Here is a 19,571-nt window from a genome sequence, read left to right on the forward strand (position 1 = left end):
ATGTTAGGCCACACCCCCTGATGTAGCCAATCCTCCAAGAGCTTACAGTAGGCCCTGTAAGAAGAGCCGTGTAAGCTCTTGGATGATTGGCTACATCAGGGGTGTGTGACCTAACATGCGAAGGAGTTCCTGCTATAAAAAAGCCCTGGTACTATTCCTGCTGAGGCCCCTCCCTCCCCAAACCCTGCCATCCCCAGACTCCATCTCCAAAGTCTCCAGGAATTTTTGAAGCCAGAGTTGGGAACCATGTTGGACTAGGACCAGGGAGACTTAGATACAAATCCCTATTCAGCCACAAAACTTGATAGGTGACTTTTGGCAAGTCACACTTTCAGCCTGATCTACTTCACAGGGCGGTTTTTATCCCCTCAACAACCCTGTGAGACAAATCAGGTTGAGAGTATGTCACTTGAATTCTTGGGAGAAAGAAAGGTGGCGTCAACAAGCATCATGGTAATGGTATGTTTTCAAGCATTTGAGACTACAGTGGAAAACAAGACAAACATGGAAGAAACAAAAGTCAGCAGGGGTGTCAAACTCAATTTGTTATGAGGGCCGGATCTGACATAAATGGGACCTTGTCGGGCCAGGCCATGTCAGGCTGGGCCATGTGTGTACTAATTTAAGATTAGGTAGCAGATAAACTTTATAAAAGACACAGATAATTACGTTTAAAAAAATAAAATAAAACATGCTTAAAACATTAGCACTTGTTGGTCTTAAAGGTGGTTTCTTTGTATTTCTCCCATGGGATCCAAGGAACTGGGCAAAGGAAGCTCTGGCTCTTTCCTTCCTTCCCCAGGGGACCAGGAGGAGGAGGAGCCTCAGCCAATAGAAGAAAGAGAGACTTGGCTCAGTAGTTCTGCTGTGTGATAGAGGCTGGTAAAGCAAGCTCTGCCTCCCCCTCTTCCTCCCCCAGGGAGGAGGGACCTCAGTCAATGGAGAAAAGAGAGCCTTTGCTCTGCAGCTTCTGTGTGACTGAGCAAGCTGCTATGCAGAAGGAAGCAAGAGAGAGGGAGAAGGAAGTCAATGTAATCTTTCATTGAAATCTGCCTCTGTTCCTGAAAACTGGTAGCAAATGTCATCCCCATCTTTAAACGGGGTCCTTGAGGAGATCCGGGAAATTACAGGCCAGCTGGTCTGACTTCAATACCGGGAAAGTTGGTGGAAACCATTATCAAAGAGAGAATGAGTAGGCACATTGATGAACAAAAGTTATTGAGGAAGACTCAACATGGGTTCTGTAAGGGAAGATCTTGTCTCACTAAACTGATAGGAGCCCTCCGGGGGGCCTGATTCAGCCCCCAGGCCACATGTTTGACACCCATGTCTTAACCCCTTTGTGGAGCAGATGGGTCTGGTAAGAAAATAGGAAGGAACTAATAGAGCTAAGCAGGTTCAACCCGGTTCAGTACTTGGATGAGAGATCTCCAAGGCATATCAAGACTGTGATATGGAGGCAGGCAATAGCAAACCACTTCTGAATGTCTCTTGAGTCAGCTGTGACTTGACAGCAAAAAAAAAAAAAATCACACTGAAATATACATTCCATTGAAATCAAGGCAGGTTATCTTTCTGACAGCATGTACTGGATAGAAATTAGAGTACATTAGAATGGACCACTAGCACTATCTCGGAAGCAAATCTGTCAATACATTCAGGGAGCAGTGAATATAATACAGAAAGTACGAATCCTCGAAAAACTTCTCTCTTCTCAGTCTGCCAAATCCACAACATGTAGTACATCTGGATATTTTCACATAACCAGTGTTCTCTTTAAGCTGAGTTAGTGTGAGCTAGTTCACAGCTTTTTAGCCTCTGGTTCACAAATTTTTGTCTTAGCTCAGGAAAAATGGCCCCAGAGCAAGCAAATTTATGCAGTAACTCGCAACTTTAATGCCAGTAGCTCATAAAGAAGAATTTCTGCTCACAAGACTCCACAGCTTAGAGAGAGTATTGCACATAACCCCAAATAATGAAAAGCAAGGAACATTTCTCACCATGGGCAAGCAAACATCTTTTCCAGAGATGACAAAGGCAGAGGCCAAGGTGCCATCTGCCATTCATTCCAGCCAGGAAGAACTCCGTTTCCTTTCTTGAGCTCACTTTTGTGGTTTTGGAAACCAACAAGGCTACCAGTTTCTTGTCTTCCCTGAGCACACCATCTTGTTCACAGGTGCCCTGATGCTCAGATGAATTAAAATGCTCAGCCAGCGGATGAGTAAGGGATGCTTGGATCCCTGGCTAACCCTTTCTGCTGCAGACTGCCCAATCAGATCTAATAGGTGTGGCTATTTTACAAAGGACAATTACCAGCCTGCTCTTTGGTCTTTTAACATGTTTAACCCAGACAGCTTTGAATGGCTTCACCTCTCCGCCTGTGCTGCTCTGAATCAGGAACTCAACTGGGCCCACTGGAATAAGCACCCTCATTTCTTTATTTACTTGCTTTATTTACAATACTCTGAAATGTGCACAATGTGGCAGTGGTGGGGAAACCTATCAATGTTAGCATCACACCACAAGCTGGTAACTTGGTAAGAATCACAAGGCAGCAGAATAAACTATGGGAAACTTCCCCCCACCATCCAAATCTCTTCAGCTAGGATATTATAAACTCTTAGGAGCTTAAATAGTTCATTTCCCAATTTTCCCCCATCTTGAGCCAGCATGGTATAGTGGTTAGTGTTGGGATAGGATATAGAAGACCCAGGTTCAAATCCCTGGATGCCTGCTGGGTGACCTTGGGCCATTCATGCACTTGAAGTCTAACCTAAGTTGCAGGGTTGTTGTAAGGGTAAAATGGTAGTGCTGGAAAGTGTCATCAAGTCACAGTGTTCCTGCGTGTTCCTGCTCAAAAAAAGGCCCTGAGTATGCTTAAGGAATGCATTGCAAATGTCTTATCTCAAAGCTAAGAGCAAAGTGGTGTGTGGTCTCTTTATAGCGTTATTTGCTTATAACCAGGAACGAATCAATTGTTTTTTATTTTTGACTGCAGGTTCAATCCTTTGCTTTCTGCAGTTAACTGTAGATTCGTCTGCAACACATACAAATGTTGTATGGTTTTTGCATATACAATTTGTAGGGGTTTTTTTAATATCCAGTTCATACTGGTTATGTGTTTAATATACAAAGAATATACAGTGCTGATTTACACACATGATATTGAAGAAAAAACCCCCAGCACATTCTATGAGGAAAATGTGGGCATTTAGGATGCAGACAATGGTGCGAAAGTAAAGAATCACAGGTTCAGTTCTCAAGCTGAGAAATAATACTGAAACCTGGACATTTTTTAAATGCAGAAACAGCAGTGATGACCAATGAAATTTCCAGCTGGCTAGAACTAGAGATGAACAGGGCCTTTGTAAGATCTCTCACCAGCCCACAGTCTGGCATCTCTTAAATTTCTTCAGACATTTTGCCTAAGAGATAGTTTGCTTAAGGCAGAATTTTGTAAATGTCCTTAAAATTCCACTTGAGGTAAAACCCAGTGACAACAAAAGGTATGAAAAAAATATTGCTGTCAAAACTCTTTTGGATTCCTTCACAAGAGGATTCTTCACAAGATTTTCCTGAGGCAATTTTTTTTACTTCAGATTTCACTTCTAGGCAAAACCTAACAACAGCCTTGCAATGTATAAAACTCTTCTTATAAGTTCAGTGGTCACACACATCCCAGCTTTTCGGGCATTCCTCTACTTGAAGTTCCTCAGAGTTTTTTTTACCTCAGGAGCTGAGGTAAATTCACTTCCATCTTCATTGCAGATTAAATTTCAGTTGTGTCACTACTTCAAACCATATTTAAATGTTTGTAGTAAACTCCTATCTGTAAATCAAAAATAATCCCCATCCCCAAGAAAGGGAGACCTAAAAATCTAACAGGAATCTGCAGATGTCACTCAAGGAAGGAATCTTATCCAACCAGAGTTCCAAATTTTCTGCACCAGGGTCTTGCTCCTGATGCTAGGCTATTGAAAAAAGGATATTTTTCATCACACACCCCTCCCAAGAACTCATGTGTCATACATGGTTCCCCTCATTCCCATTTTATCCTCACAACAATCCCACAAGGAAGGTTGGGCTGACAGCACGACTGGCCCAAAGTCCTTCAGTGAGCTTCATGAACACACATGAGACTGTCTCATAATGAAACAGACTCTTGGTCCATCGCAGTCCGTATTGTCTACTTTGACTGGCAGTGGCTCTCCAGAGTCACAAGCAAAGGTCTTTCGTATCACCTACTGCTTGGTTCTTTTAACTGGAGATGCCGGGGATTGAACCTAGGACCTTCTGCATGCCAAGCAGATGCTCTACCGCTGAGCCATGGCCAAGTGGGAATCTGAACTCTGGTCTCTTAGTCTGACACGAACTACTACACACCATGCTTCCATATGAACACATTTAAAGGGACTGTACACATCACATTTAAAGGGACTGTACATCTTTTAAATGCCTTCCCTCCATTGGAAATAATGAAGGATAGGGGCACCTTCTTTTGGGGCTCATAGAATTGAACCCCCTGGTCCAATCTTTTTGAAACTTGGAGAGTGTTTTGAAAAGAGGTACCAGATGCTATGCTGAAATGCAGTGCCCAGCAGACATTTCTCTCCCCCCCCCCCCCGGTTTTCTGATGACCCTGAAGCAGGAGGGCCTCCAACCCGGGTGATCCCCTGCCCCCACCCGGGGATTGCAACCAAATAAAACAAACTACTGTGTGGTTTGGTTGCAATTTTCACAGAGTGTTTTTTTTTAAATTGGTTGCAAATTCATTCCTCTGTGTAGCATATTGTGTATCCCCACCTGGGGATTGGGAACCATAGAATCATAGAGTTGGAAGGGACCTCCAGGGTCATCTAGTCCAACCCCCTGCACAATGCAGGAAACTCACACATACCTCCCCCTATATTCACAGGATCTTTATTGCTGTCGGATGGCCATCTAGCCTCTGTTTAACCCTATCCCTCCTGCGTTTATCACAGACGCCGTTGGGCTGAGGGGAAGGCCTGACAGAAATCCTGTTTCCAAAACTTCCAGGGGTGCTTTTTGTCCTCCTTTTCGCTCATGGGATGAGAACATCACCAGTTGCTTGCAGGGCGGATGAGAGCCCTGGATAGGGCCGTTCTGGCCCACGGGCCATATGTTTGACACCCTTCTGCCAGTCTCCCTGTTGTTCTTGATCATGGATGGTTTTGCATGAAGGAACAACTACGATGGCAGGAGGCTTGATCCTGGCTCTCCAGTGTTATTCTGCAGTATGTATAGCAGAATCATCCTGCCAGGGTTGGGACTATTGGAAACCTATCAGCAGAGAGGATTAATGGGCATTTTCCGGCCCTGAGGGATCTCAAAAGGGTCTTGGGGGTTAGCGCTGCAGCTGATGGCTCACTTAGTCAGGCGATAGGTAGACAGCAGCAATCCAAGGCATGAGTTCGTTGACGAAGAACCATCATATGATCTTCTTCAAAACAGTAATACGGCCGCTGGCTATGGCTGGTTGTCTCTGGGATCCAGCTCAGCTTCACTGCTAGGCAATGCTTGCTGTACTGTTGGTGCACATTTCATCAGTCTAATTGATTGAAAGGGAAATTATGCAGCACTGATATACGTTAGTGTGCTGTAGTGATCAGAATGAGAGTGGAAAAATCCAGCTTCAGATTGCCACTGGGTTATGAAGCTCACTGGGTGAGCTCAGGACAATCACTCTTCCTCAGCCTCACCGAAGAGGAAGATGATATTGAATTTATACCCTGACTTTCACTCTGAATCTCAGAGTCAGAGTGGCTCACAGTCTCCTTTATCTTCCTCCCCCACAACAAACACCTTGTGAGGTAGGTGTGGCTGAGAGAGCTCTCGCAGAAGCTGCCCTTTCAAGGACAACTCTTGTGAAAGCTATGGCTGACCCAAGGCCATTCCAGCAGCTGCAAGTGAAGGCGTGGGGAATCAAACTCAGTTCTCCCAGATAAGTCTGCACGCTTAACCACTACACCAAACTGGCTCTCTCAGGCTTGTTCTTAAAATCATCTGGGGGTAGGTGGACCATTGAACACCGCACTGAAGTTCTTAGAGAAAGGACAGGTAAAAAATGTAACAAATAAATATTTCTGAAGAAAGGGCAGTTCTAGCTATGTGTCATGCTTATTCTGCTCTTTCTATAAGGCACACGGGGCAGCATTCACTGTTCTACTCATCCTGATTTAATATGCACAACAGCCCTGTGTGGTGGGTTAGCCACTCTGCACCATGGGTTGCCAAGTGAAGGTTGAGAAATGCCTGGAGGTTTGTGAGTGGAGCCTGGAGGGGGTGGAGTTTGGGGAGAGGAGGGATCTCAGAGCCGGTTTGGTGTGGCAGTTAAGAGTGGCAGATTCTAATCTGGAAAGCTGGGTTTGATTCCCCACACCTCCACATGCAGCTGCTGAGTGATCTTGGGCAAGTCACAGTTCTCTCAGAACTGTTCTCTCAAGCTCTTTGTTGTGGGGAGAGGAAGGGAAGAAGATTGTAAGCCGCTCTGAGACTCTGAATAAAGGGTGGGGTATAAATCCAATCTCCTTCTCCTCTTTTGTCTTCTTCATCTTCTCAACAAGAGATGTACACAGAAGGGAAGGAGACTCTAAGCTGCTCTGAGACTCCAAGTGAGGGTGGGGTATAAATCCAACTCTTCTTCTTCTTTTCCTCCTCCTCTTCCTCCTCCTCCTTTTTCTTCTCCTTCTTCTGCCACAGAGTCCACCCTCTGAAGCTGCCATTTTCTCCAGGTGATCTGTTATCTGGAGAGCAGTTGTAATCTCAGGAGAACTTCAGGCTTCAGCTGGAGGTTGGCAACCCTACAGTAACATGTAGAATGTCAAATCCTCCATTTGCAATTTGGAAGCCATTCCAGTGGGATTACTTGTGAGCCGGTGATTCTCAGTTTTTGCCAAGACTCCAACAGGTCCCAAATATATTATTTTAATTTCCTCTTTTTCACCACTAGGGGGAACATATCAGTCTTTCGCCTCCATGGCAAAGATGCCTTATTGAGGTTCACCAGCAAGGTTTATTAAACTTAATTGGATCGCATTAGCCGCTATTTAGCTCAGGCCCAGGCAGTCAATTAAAACAATAATTGTGATACTCAAAGTCCATTAAGAGTGCAGGCCATGGGCGGTGTTTGTAGAGGGACAATTACTCACTTTTACAGCCATTTGTTCTGGAAAAGGGTACTTAAAACAACAACCTAATTTCAGTTCAACCTGCTGTCATTTGCTTGTGGAGAAGCAGCACACAGAAAGATTGGTCGACAGTTTTAAGAAACCAAGATTCTATTTCGTTTTGCAAATGAGACAATAAAAAAAACCCCAAACTTACTTTGCTTGCAATAACAATTTTTCCCTCTCAAGCATCTCACATGCTCTCAGTGGTGATTTCAAATAGGCGACATTGCAACTAGTTGTGCATACATGCAATTGGTGCTGTGGGCACATGCAGACTTTGTTGGGCTTAGGTATGCACCAGGGTCATCCTGCAAAGACCACGCATCATTTCAAATCAGTATAGATCAGGGGTGTTGAGCTTATCTGTCATGAGGGCTGGATATGACATAAATTAGGCCTTGTTGGGCCGGGCCATGTCAGGTTGGGCCAGGCCACATCAGGCCAAGCCATGTGTATACCTATTTAAGACTAGGTAGCAGAGATATAAACTTTATAAAGGACACAGACAAACACAAAAGGAAGCACTATTGGTCTTAAAGGTGCTTTTCTTGTATTTCTTCCATGGGATCCAGGGAACGGGGCAAAGGAAGCTGTGACTCTTTCCTTCCTTCCCCAGGGGATCAGGATGGGGAAGAGCCTCAGCCAATAGAAGGAAAAGAGACTTGGCTCAGTAGCTCTGCTGTGTGATTGAGAGAGCTTGGCAAAGGAAGCTCTGCCTTCCCCCACTTCCAGGGCTGGATCTAGGGGGGGCAAAGGGTGGTACTTGCCCTGTGTGCCGACGGAGGGGGGCACTAAATTGGGCATGGAGTCCATTGTATTCTATGGGACCATAAGATGGGATGCTCCATAAAAGGGCATCATTTTTCAATTTTGCCCCCCCCCCTCAAAAAACATGTAGATCCGGTCCTGCCCCCTTCCTCCCCAAGGGAGGACCCTCAGCCAATGGAGAAAATAGAGGTTTTGCTCCGTAGCTCCTGTGCAATTGAGCAAGCCTTGCAAAGCAAACTGTGATGCAGAAGGAAGCAAGAGAGAGGGAGAAGGAAGCAGCCAGTTGCTCAGGGGCCTGATAGGAGCCCTCCAGGGGCCTGATTCGGCCCCTAGGCTGCATGTTTGACACCCCTGGTATAGACGCTCCTTTTTCAGACAGCAATGTTCATCATGTGCACACATCTCAGAATAGACCGAGCTAAACTTCAGTTCATGGGTGGCAGCATGAACATGAGCAAAACCTTCACAACGCAGTTTAGAACACTCGAGTGACACAGACCTGTTTGGCTTCGGACAGTGGGGCAGAAAAAAACAGGTGAGAATGGCACAAAAGACAATCTCTGCAGCAAGATCAGGGACAACCAAGCAAAGCTCCTCTTTTGTAAGTGAATTGCAGCGTTGCTAACTCTGGACTGGGGACTTTGTAGACATTTGGAGGTGAAGCCTGGGCAGGGTGGGCTTTGGTGAGGGGAGGGACCTCATGCCATAGAGCCCACGTTCCAAAGCAGCCCTTTTCTCCAAGGGAAGTGACCTCTGCAGTCTGGAGATCAGCTTTAATTCTGGGAGAGCTCCAGCCCCAGGGCTGGCACGTGGGAGTAGGCAAATGCCTAGGGTGCCAGCTCCCAGCAGGGGCAGGATGTGTGCGCCCCCTTCCCGCTTGCGCTGTCCCCGAGCCTTGGACCAGCCCCACCTGGCAACTCTACTTAGATGGCTTCGGCAGAATGTGGGCAGTAGACTGAGCAGAAGGGACTGAACCAGCGATGAGAAATGAACTCCCCCAAAAGGTTTTGCAACACAATCTATAATAATTGTGACGGCCTAATATAAAGCAAACGTTTTCCCCAAAATACTCAAGCGTGCTGATTGCAATTTGCAGTCACATTGTACCTAGAGAAGAAGAGTGTTTCCAAATCACTGCTTTCAAGAGCTAGAAGCAAAGAAGGGAAAAGGAAAGAGGCATCTCTCCTAACATTTGAAGTTGGAATATGAAATTCAGATTGCTTATCTTCTCTGCTCCATCACTTTGGCCTGTTTTGGCCACTACCAGGTCCAGTGCATTGAATATGCATTACCTTTGTAATTCATACATTGATGACCTCCAGGTTGGCCCATTAGATTCTTTTCTACATGGGGTATGGAATGGTTTAGTGGTGCAAAATTCCCCCCATTTATTTTGGAACTGTTTCCTGGGTATGCTCTGAGCTGCATTTCAGTCCTCCAGTTTTCCAGTTCCTGCCATTCATTCTGGAACGAGAGCAAGGGCAGACGGCAACAGTTTTCAATTCTGAGGAATCGTTAGAGCGATTCCTAAGTGGAACAGGCTTCCTCAGGAGGTGGCAGGCTCTCCTTCCTTGGAGGCTAGATGGCCATCTGACAGCAATGAGGATCCTATGAATTTAGGGGGAGGTATTTGTGAGTTCCCTGCATTGTGTAGGGAGTTGGACTAGATGAACCTGGAAGTCCCTTCCAACTCTATGATTCTATGATTCTGTTCATTTACAGCTGCCCTGGCCACTCTAGATCAGTGGCCCCCAACCTTTTTGGCACCACGGACCGGTTTTGTGGAAGACAATTTTTCCATGGACCAGTGGGAGTACTGGGGTTTTGCTGCTCCAGGCTGCCCCCCTGCCCACACCTCTTTAAATGAGGGGTAGGCAAAGCTCACTGCCATGCTGCCCCTTCCACCCGCCCAGGACCCATGCAAATGAAAGTGGTAGTGTTTCAGGGTGAGGCTGAGAGGGGAACTGCAGAAATGCCAGTGGATCATCTTTGATGGAGATGTTGATCCTGAATGGGTTGAGAACTTGAACTCTGTTTTGGATGACAAGTGCAATTTCGTCCACCTGGGACCCGGGCAAGTGAAAGGGGTGGTGCGGTGCTCCTGTCTCACTCTGTGACCTGGTTGCTAACAGGCCATGGCCCGGTACTGGTCCATGGCCCAGGGATTGGGGACCCCTGCTCTAGCTGATCTATGGGCATGGCTATTTTGCTGTGTTTCATCAAACTCAATGACCATCTTTGTGACTGCATCAGATTCTTCTTATGCAGTTCAGCAGATACTCGCGTGCTTTCTTGGGCAACAGTAAGATAGACAAAAACGATCTGTTAAGACTTCTTGTTTATAAATGCACTTGAGTGTACACAAATGGCAGGTTTCTGCTTGTCTGCGTAAGCTTTCCTACATGAAGCCCACTTTTTTGGGTTCCTTGCGGGCTCGGAGAAGTTCCTCCAGATCCCCGAGAGCTGTGTCTCCAAAATAACAAGCTGTTTTATTTGAGATGTCATTGACGGATTGCTTTGGCACACGGGCAGATTCTGATGCAGACTGGCTGAGCTGAAATGTGATTAAAGAGTCGAGTCTCTAAAGGCAGGGCTGGGATGCCAACAGTAATTTTGCATAACACATTAAATTAATGAGGACACCGGCTCTGCAGAACCTTGGCAAATTGGAAATTGCATGATGGCACAGGGAAGGCGAACGATAACACAGTTTCCAATCTTGCCCGGGGAAATGATAGTAAAAAACGAAATGGTTTTTAGATGAGCCATCATTAAAACAGAAACATCTGCCTCCCAGATTTTAGAACCGTTGTCCTTATATACACCCGGGGTGGGGGGAAACAAAGCAAGGATGAAGACAGCAAGGTAAGAATATGGAGCACCCTTGATATGTTTGGAAGGAGCACCAGGGGAAACCAGTAGGAAGCCTCTGAGCCCTTGTAGGTTAAGCATCAGTGAAATAACCAAGAGAGGATTGCTGACAAATCAGAGAGCATGGCAACAGAACACAGGGAGGGTTGCCAGTCTCCAGGTGGTGGTTGGAGATCTTCTGGAATTACAACTAGTCTCCAGGTGACAGAGATCAGTTCCCCTGGAGAAAATGGCTGTGTTGGAAGAAAAAGAAGACCGTAGATTTATACCCGGCCCTTCTCTCTGAATCAGAGTCTTAGAGCGGCTTACAATCTTCTTTATCTTCTTCCCCCACAACAAACATCCTGTGAGGTAGGTGGGACTGAGAGAGCACTCACAAAAGCTGCCCTTTCAAGAACAACTCCTACGAGAGCTATGGCTGACGCAAGGCCATTCCAGCAGCTGCAAGTGGAGGAGTGGGGAATCAAACCCGGTTCTCCCAGATAAGAGTCCGCACAAGTAAACTGGCTGGAAGGTGGACTGTCTGGCATTACGTCCCACGAAGATCCCTCACCTTCCCAAACCCTACCCTCTCCAGACCCCAACTCCAAATCAAGTATTTTCCAAACCTAGAAGGCAGGCACCTCCAAGGAATGTGGGCCCCAACAAGCAGCCATGTTTTTGGATTGATGAAGTAGAATTGGTAGATATGAGACACTGGGATGCTGCTTTGCATTTCTCTGTTCCTTAACTGAATTCAGAAAATGCCTAAAATTGATTAATTCCAGAACCAGAGCATGGGCATTTTACCAAAACTTTATCATATCGATAGAAGGCTAAAAGAAAGCAATCCTGATACAATTATATGCATGCAGATTATTTTGTGCATAGTGTTTTTTACTCATTTCGAGGACAGCCTTTTAAAAATTGCCAAGATCACGACCAGTGTGCAGGATCAAATTAGAGAATCCCAAAGTGAAAAACCACACAAATCTGCAAGGAAGGGCAGGAGATTAGTGTTACTATGCAGTTACACTAGGGCATCAGGGAAAATATCCCCCCATTTCCACCTCAGTTTAATGACACAAGACTTAAAAAGACTTCCAGAGCTTCTGCCAGAGGACTCCTATACAAATTGCAGCCCTGTGCAAAGGTGTGGTGGAGTTGCAGCCAACTTTCTGCAGGTGTGCGTGCATGCACGCAGTCACGTTGCCAGTGATCACAGCTTGCAATGCCAGTGTCAATGGGTTCTGAACATTCAACTTGTTCTCCGATATTGTGAGATCGCGTAACTCTTTCCCATTTTTCACAGCGGCCAATAATATAGCAGAGAGTACCCCAGTGCTCAAAAATATGGAAAATGTGGCTTGGCGGCTGCTTGTCAGTTTCAGAAAAAGTCTGGTCAGTTTCAACAGTGGGTTTACACCTTGTTCCTTTCTGTTGCCTTTCATTCAACAAACTAATGCTAGGAAAGTGCAACAAATATCCAAACAAAAAGAATTTATCCAGAAATTGTTAGAAACTGCAGAAATGGATTTACTCTCAATAAAATTGAAAGAGGGAAACATACAAGTGAGAAGACTTGGCAGCCATTAAAGCCGCCCTGAGCCTGCCTCGGCGGGGAGGGCGGGGTATAAATAAAAAAATTATTATTATTATATTATTAAATGATTGGTTAGGAGTCGCATGTGAAACAGAATATTCCTAAAAATTATATAGGGGAGTATAGGAGTATGAACTAAGAATGTTAAGTTGTAAGTGATAAGTGTGGAGATGTAAATAAATAAGGATATTAGTAAATTGAATGATTGAAATTAAGAAATAAATGGAGAGGGAAATTGCAGAAAAACTAGAGGGCAAAAATGGATAATAAGAAAGATTGTTTATGGAATAATGGGGGGGGAAATGTTAATGGAAAGCAATTTATGCTCACAACCTCTGGTTCTCGTTTTTACCCCTTTCCCCCCGTTTGTTAGTTTTTTCCTCATGTGTTTTATGATTTTGAAAATTAATTAAAAACTTGATTTTCGCAAAACAAACTAATGCTATATTGCATGCGCAAAACCTGAACCTCAACCTTTGGATGCCACCCCCCACATATCACATGTGATGTTTCACCCCAGTTTTAAAAAATGCATTTTTTAAAACTGTAGCTGCAGAATGAATACACTGGACGGGTGGGGGGGACAATGGTGCGTAAGGTGGGCACAGAATCCGAAGTCAAGATTAAAGGCTTACTGCTCAGAAAATCTGCAGGAAGCTGTGCGTGCAGATTGGGCCTGGTTTGGGGAAGTTCAGACCGGCTTGTAGAAACCCGGTGGTTTCTTGCGACAAGTGCGTAAGTTCCATTTCATGCTGGATGATCTGCATCACAAATCTGCGTCACAATTTGTTAACCAACTAACTTGATTAGTTTTCAGGATGGCATTTGGTCAAAAACCACCAAGGCCCACATGACAGTCACCCAATCAACAAGTTATGTAATGGCGTTACACAAGTGTAAATTCCCTCATCTCCGGTTAGTGGCCCCCGTTTGCGCTGCTCCCCGCTGCAGGGTACAAAACTTGTTTTCCCGGCATGGCGGTTGCTGCCTTCATGGCTGATCCGCACGTGGTTGGAGCTTTCTGGGAAAGTTTGGCTCAATGGTTAGGGCAAACCAGGCCAGCAATGTCTTTCCTGGAACAGCTGGGTGAGATGAGATGTAGGAGTCCAACAAACAGGGCTGGCTCCACACTGGACTCTCAAGAAGAGTTCTAGCAGTTCATAGTAACATGTTATCATCACACCCTTCAAATGGCAAATACAGGGACAAAAAAAGAACAGTGGTTTACCAAGGACAGACACCATAGAACAGGGAACTGCAATTGGTAAACAATAAGAGATGACCAGTTTTCCTTCACACCCTTTAAAAAAACAGCTAGCGTTTTTTTGTGTACTGTATACCAGTGTTCCCCAACCAGTGAGGTCATGATGATCATGAATGTCAGTCCCAGGTTTTTGTAGTTTTATTGATTTGTGCATGCTCTATTTTTTAAAAAGTGGGTTACAATACCAAGTAAATAGAAGAAGAAGAAGAAGAAGAAGAAGAAGAAGAAGAAGAAGAAGAAGAAGAAGAAGAAGAAGAAGAAGAAGAAGAAGAAGAAGAAGAAGAAGAAGAAATAAAGATATTGGATTTATACCCTGCCCTTCACTCTGAATCTCAAGGTCTCAGAGGGGCTTGCAATCTCCTTTTACCTTCCTCTCCCACAACAGACACCCTGTGAGGTGGGTGGGGCTGAGAGGGCTCTCACAGCAGCTGCCCTTTCAAGGACAACCTCTGCCAGAGCTATGGCTGACTCAAGGCCATTCCAGCAGCTGCAAGTGGAGGAGTGGGAATCAAACCCGGTTCTCCCAGATAAAAGTCTGCACACTTAACCACTACACCGAACTGACTCTCCTATGGGACACCATTTTGAAACGATTGCGAACCACTGCTATATATCACTCCTTTATTCTCATCTAACCAGGGGAATTTCTAAGGACCATGTGGGTGTTTTGCCTCATGCGCGCAGTTGTGTCGTCACCCCCACCTAGTCCTGATGAGTGTTGATAAACCAATGCCAGATAGACAATCCCACAATGTTGATGTTATTGTCCATATGATTATCTCAAGACCCTGTTTATACAGTGTTTTGCTGATGTGTGCTGTACCTGTGCTAATGCACAGAGAGGAAACAACTCACCAAAAAGTTTCTGAGAAAGTTCATGCTCTACATAAGGTTTCCAACCTGCAGGTGGGGCCTGGAGATCTCCTAAAATTACAACTGACTCCCATAATATAGAGGAAATGTACCAACTCAGTGTTGGTAATGGTAACCCCCAGGACTTCTTTTTGAGCAGGAATGCACAGGAAACAACACTGCTATATCAATGTCAAGAATTATCACCACCTTACACAACAAATAAGCACAGCCAGGGCTTATTTTAAGCAGGAATGCACAAGAACTCTGTTCTGGCTGGCTTGGTGTTGGGATGTGTGGCCTAATATGCAAGTAAATTCCTGCTGGGCTTTTTCTACAAAAAGCCATGTGCACGACAATGGTGCCATCGGGGGATGTGGCCTAATATGCAAATGAGTTCCTGCTGGACTTTTTCCTACAAAAAGCCCTATGCACTAAAATGGTGCCAACAGGGGATGTGGCCTAATATGCAAATGAGTTCCTGCTGGGCTTTTCTCACCAAAAAGCCCCGTGTGAAACAATGGTGATGTCAGGGGTGTGGCCTAATATACAAATGAGTTCCTGCTGTTTTTTTTTAAGCCGTGGTAACCCTATTGTAACCCATCAAGATTTCTTTTTTCCAGTGTTTCATCAACAGACACATGTGACTCCTCAATAACACAGAAAGAGAGGAGAAGGAAATAATAGATATGGCATGGTCTGATTCCATAATTAATTATAGAACTTCTTCTGCTTAAAGGAGGATTAAGGAAGAGGGGAATGGAACACAGAGAGGATTTTCAAAAAATTAAGGGGATGGGGGAAATCTGCTAATCTCTAATTAGATGAAATTCCAGTTATGATAATTTGTCCCCGTTGTAGAAATAGAGAATGCAGAGCCTGAAGAATGCAGAGCCTGCAGGCCAAAGTGAAGCTCCATGTATTGCTTGCAAGATACTTTCAATCATCTTCCAGAACACAGAAGTGCCTTTAAAACTTGGCAAATGAAGAGTGAGGGAGCATCACACCACCTTAAAGCCAGGGAGAAGAAAGGTGCATTTTGCTAAAAGACAAAAGCTGTCAGCTACTAGTTTGACATCAATTGTTCCTATCTGAAGCAGCAATTAAAAACGGGGAGATGAAATGGTAGGATCGTTGACATTTGGGGGAAACAGATGTGCCTCATTACCCTCATCAATTACATCTTCCCCCCAAAAACGTCTACAATAAAACTCTTAAAAGAGAGTGTTGCTAACAGGTTGATGGAAGATTGGGGTGGGGTGGGGGTAGTATTTTTAAAAGGCAAGCTGAATTCTCTCTTACGGATCATGCATACCCCTGCCTTTAACCTTAGTTAACCCATTTATTTTGCTGGTTTAAGACCAGTCAAGAGAAAAAATTGTCTATCAGCAGCGCCCCCCCAATCGAGCTTCATACAAAATCTATTTGACCTTGGAAAGAGATTCTCTGAAACCAGCCAGTCTGCCATGCTTCTGTTTGGGTTTCAGAAGCTTAGCAAGTCAAGCAAAATAATCCCAACAAGGACACAGGCAGCCTCACAATAGCTCACTTCCTTACCAGCTGGGGGTTTGGTGTCCGTCAGGGCTTTTTTTTTTTTGTAGCAAGAACTCCAGTGCATATTAGGCCACACCTCCCTGCTGCAGCCAATCCTCCTGGAGCTTACAGTAGGCCCTGTACTAAGAACCCTGCAAGCTCTTGGAGGATTGGCTACATCAGATGGGTGTGGCGCCTCATATGCAGATGGGGCCCTGAGCCCGTCAGGGGAGGGCCGGGATATAAATTTGATAAAAATAAAAGAAAATGAGTTCCTGTTACAAAAAAAGCCCTGGTGTCCTTCAACATTTAACCTATACACCTAAAGAAGAGCAGTCTTTCAAATCGGGGGGAGGGTCAATTTCCAGCAACCCAAGTAGGGTTGCCAATGTCCAGGACAGTGACTGGAGAAAACCCCCCGGTTCTGTGATGACCAGCCTCACAAAGAAACAAACATATAAACAAGGAATAGAAAATACTTATTAATGCTTAATAACACTCCCATAACACATTATTTCCAATATCATTCCCTGACATACAAAACACCAATCTAAAGTGCAACAGAAGGACATAAATGAATCATTTAAAAGCAAAGTCCTGAAGTATTTCAGTATTTCAAAGTCCTTCGACTTCAAAGGAAATCTCGGTTCAGTTTTCCTGAGGAGTTCATGCGATGGTAGAAAATCCACTATGTCCAATATTTATTGTACACAGCAGTCTTGAAACACAGTGACAAGGCAGTAGTTTTTACGTTCCCTCGTTTCCCTAGAAGCTTGGACCAGCTTTCAACAATCTGTCAGAGCATGGCAAGATTCTCGCAAGACCTTGGAGTCTGCAACTTAATTTTGTGCAAAAATGATGGAACGCCTTCCCTCCATTGGAAATAATGAAGGACAGGGGCACCTTCTTTTGGGGCTCAGAGAACTGGACTTCCTGGTCCAATCGTTTTGAAACGTGGAGGGTGTTTTGAGGACAGGCACTGGATGCTATGCTGAAAATTTGGTGCCTCTACCTCAAAACAGCACCCCCAAGCCCCAGATACCCGCAGGTCAATTATCCATTATATCGTATGGGACTTGGTCTCCATAGAGTATAATGGAGTGCCGAGCAGACATTCCCCCCCTTGCTTCTAATGACTTTGTAGTGGGGGAGGGCCTCCAACCTGGGAGATCACCTGCCCCCACCTGGGGATTGGCAATCCTACTGCCATGGCCACCTTGAGTGTCACCACTATGTATTGCCTACATGTCCTTCCTGAATGACACTGGGCAGTTGAGATCACGGGTACAAACAGGTTACAGAGGAGGTGCATGAGTCTGGGGTCACTAGCACTGGTAGCTTCCCCACCTCAAGGCACGCTGATGCTGGCCCTGATGCACAACTACCTTTTGTTCTCCTGTGATGGCTTCTCTCTGCACCCACTGTCTCTTCTACCTTCGAGAGATTTTTTTTTTAAATGCATGCAACAAATCAGTCGCACTCAGGGCTTTTTTTTTTTTTTTAGCAGGAACGCAGTTCCGGCTGGCTTGGGGTCAGGGGGTGTGGTCTAATATGCAAATGAGATCATCCTAGACCTTTTTCTGCAAAAAGCCCTATGTGAAACAATGGTGATTTCAGGGGGTGTGGCGTGATATGCAAATGAGTTCCTGCTGGGCTTTTTTTTCCCTACCAAAAAAGCCCTGGTCACACTTAAAAGCAAACAAATCAGTCGCACTTGGAGAGGTCACTTACTGGTTCGGTGGTGCCTCGGTGTTCATTTGTGTCACTTGGTATTCCTTAACGGCTGCTAAGCTGTCCAGATCTGGGTAAATTCACTGATGTCTTCTTCTCCCACCAGCTCATAGGAATTGTAGTCTTCCTGCCCTCAATATCTGCAAAACTCCAAGCGTTTTCAGGATTAAAAACACATCTTGGGCTTTTTCTTGCTTCAGTATAGCTGGGCAGACCATGCCCGTGTTGAAAACTAAGAAAGGAAGACAGCTGAAGTGTTCAGGACAAATCCACACATGCGCATTCCCAGTGTATCTACTGTGGGTCATTTTAATGATGAATCCAACTGTACCCAAAGAGGGTGACCTCTCCAGGAGTAATGACCCGTCCGTGACCCTGAGGGATACATACCTTCCCTGGTACTTGAGAAGAGTTGGCTTGCTGACAGTGTAGTTGAAGGAGCAGCCACACTCCTTAAGGGATAAGCTGCAAATATAGGTTGTTTACTGAAGCATGACCCAGCTGTGACCTCCTAATACAAACGAAAGCAGGTACAAAGGTGCTCAGCATGACCAACCATTGAGTTGACCTGGTGGGGAAACTCTAATTGCATGCAAAAGGGGAGTTTGATCACATTAAGTTCAGTTGGTAACCATGTTCATTGCAAAGTTCTCAGCATCCTCAACAGAGGTAGGACTTCCTCTGAGATGGTACCTAATCTTCAGAACTACGGTTGCCAATCCCCAGGTGGGGGCGGGGGATCCCCTGGTTTGAAGGTCCTTCTGTTGCTTCAGGGTCCTCAGAAAGTGGGGGAGGCAGGGAAATGTCTGTGGGCACTCCATTATTCCCTATGAAGATCAATTCCCATAGGGTATAATGGAGAATTGATCTGTGGTTATCTGGGGCTCTGAGGTGCCTGTTTTTTGGGGTAGAGGCACCAAAGTTTCAACATAGCATCCAGTGCCTCTCACCCAAATACCCTCCAAGTTTTAAAAAGATTGGAACAGGGGGTCCAATTCTATGAGCTCCAAAATAAGGTGTCCCTATCCTTCATTATTTCCAATGGAAGGAAGGCATTTAAAAAATGTGCGGTCCCTTTAAATGTGAGGGCCAGAAATCCCTTTGGAGTTCAATTGTGCTTGTCACACTCTTGCTCCTGGTTCCACCCCCAAAGTCACCAGATATTTCTTGAATTGGACTTGGCAACCCTATTTGGAACATCTTCCTTGCAGACGTTCACCTCAGATACCACATGAATACAGCCCTTTCCCCAACTTATAATCTGTTTCTCTCTCTTTCCCCCATGTTTGCTTGTTAGGATCAGTTGAGGCCAGGTCAGGCTAAAGCAGAGTCAGGTCCAAAACGTTAAGAACTGGTCCCATCCACAAGCCAACTACTAGGCCTAAGCAGCTGCAAAAACAATTGATATACTCCAGGCTCTGCTCTGACTGGTTCCCCAGGTCACATGATCTATCCCACCATTCCGGTCCAAGGTGCAATTCTTTGAGTCGCCATTTGCAGAATGGTGCTTTGACTCACAACAGGCCCAGACTGGTTATCTCATTCTCCAATATGGTGATGGTGACACAGGATTGCCAACCCTCAGGTGGGGCCTGGAGATCTTCCAAAATTATAACCAATTTCTAGACTACAGAGATCATTTCCCTTTGAGAAAATGGCTGCTTTGGAGGATGGACTCTATAGTATTGAGGCCCTTTGACTCCCTAAACCCCACACTTCCCAGATTCTATTCTCAAAACTCCAGGAATTTCCCAACCCAGAGTTGGCAACCCTAAGCTAA

At 45.2% G+C, this 19,571-nt stretch overlaps 1 protein-coding gene across 1 annotated transcript in view; it reads right to left on the reverse strand.

The window, feature by feature from the left end:
- The window catches only part of MMEL1 (membrane metalloendopeptidase like 1), an 84,188-nt gene extending 66,090 nt beyond the window's left edge, over positions 1-18,098 (reverse strand). The window contains exon 1 of the mRNA XM_060259132.1: positions 17,792-18,098. Within this exon, the coding sequence (XP_060115115.1) occupies positions 17,792-17,817 (26 nt within the window). The 5' untranslated portion in view covers positions 17,818-18,098. The remainder of the gene's footprint in view (positions 1-17,791) is intronic.
- Positions 18,099-19,571: the final 1,473 nt, after the last annotated feature.

This window comes from Heteronotia binoei, chromosome 18 (genome assembly GCF_032191835.1).
Source record: "Heteronotia binoei isolate CCM8104 ecotype False Entrance Well chromosome 18, APGP_CSIRO_Hbin_v1, whole genome shotgun sequence".
Taxonomy (NCBI): Eukaryota; Metazoa; Chordata; class Lepidosauria; order Squamata; family Gekkonidae; genus Heteronotia; species Heteronotia binoei.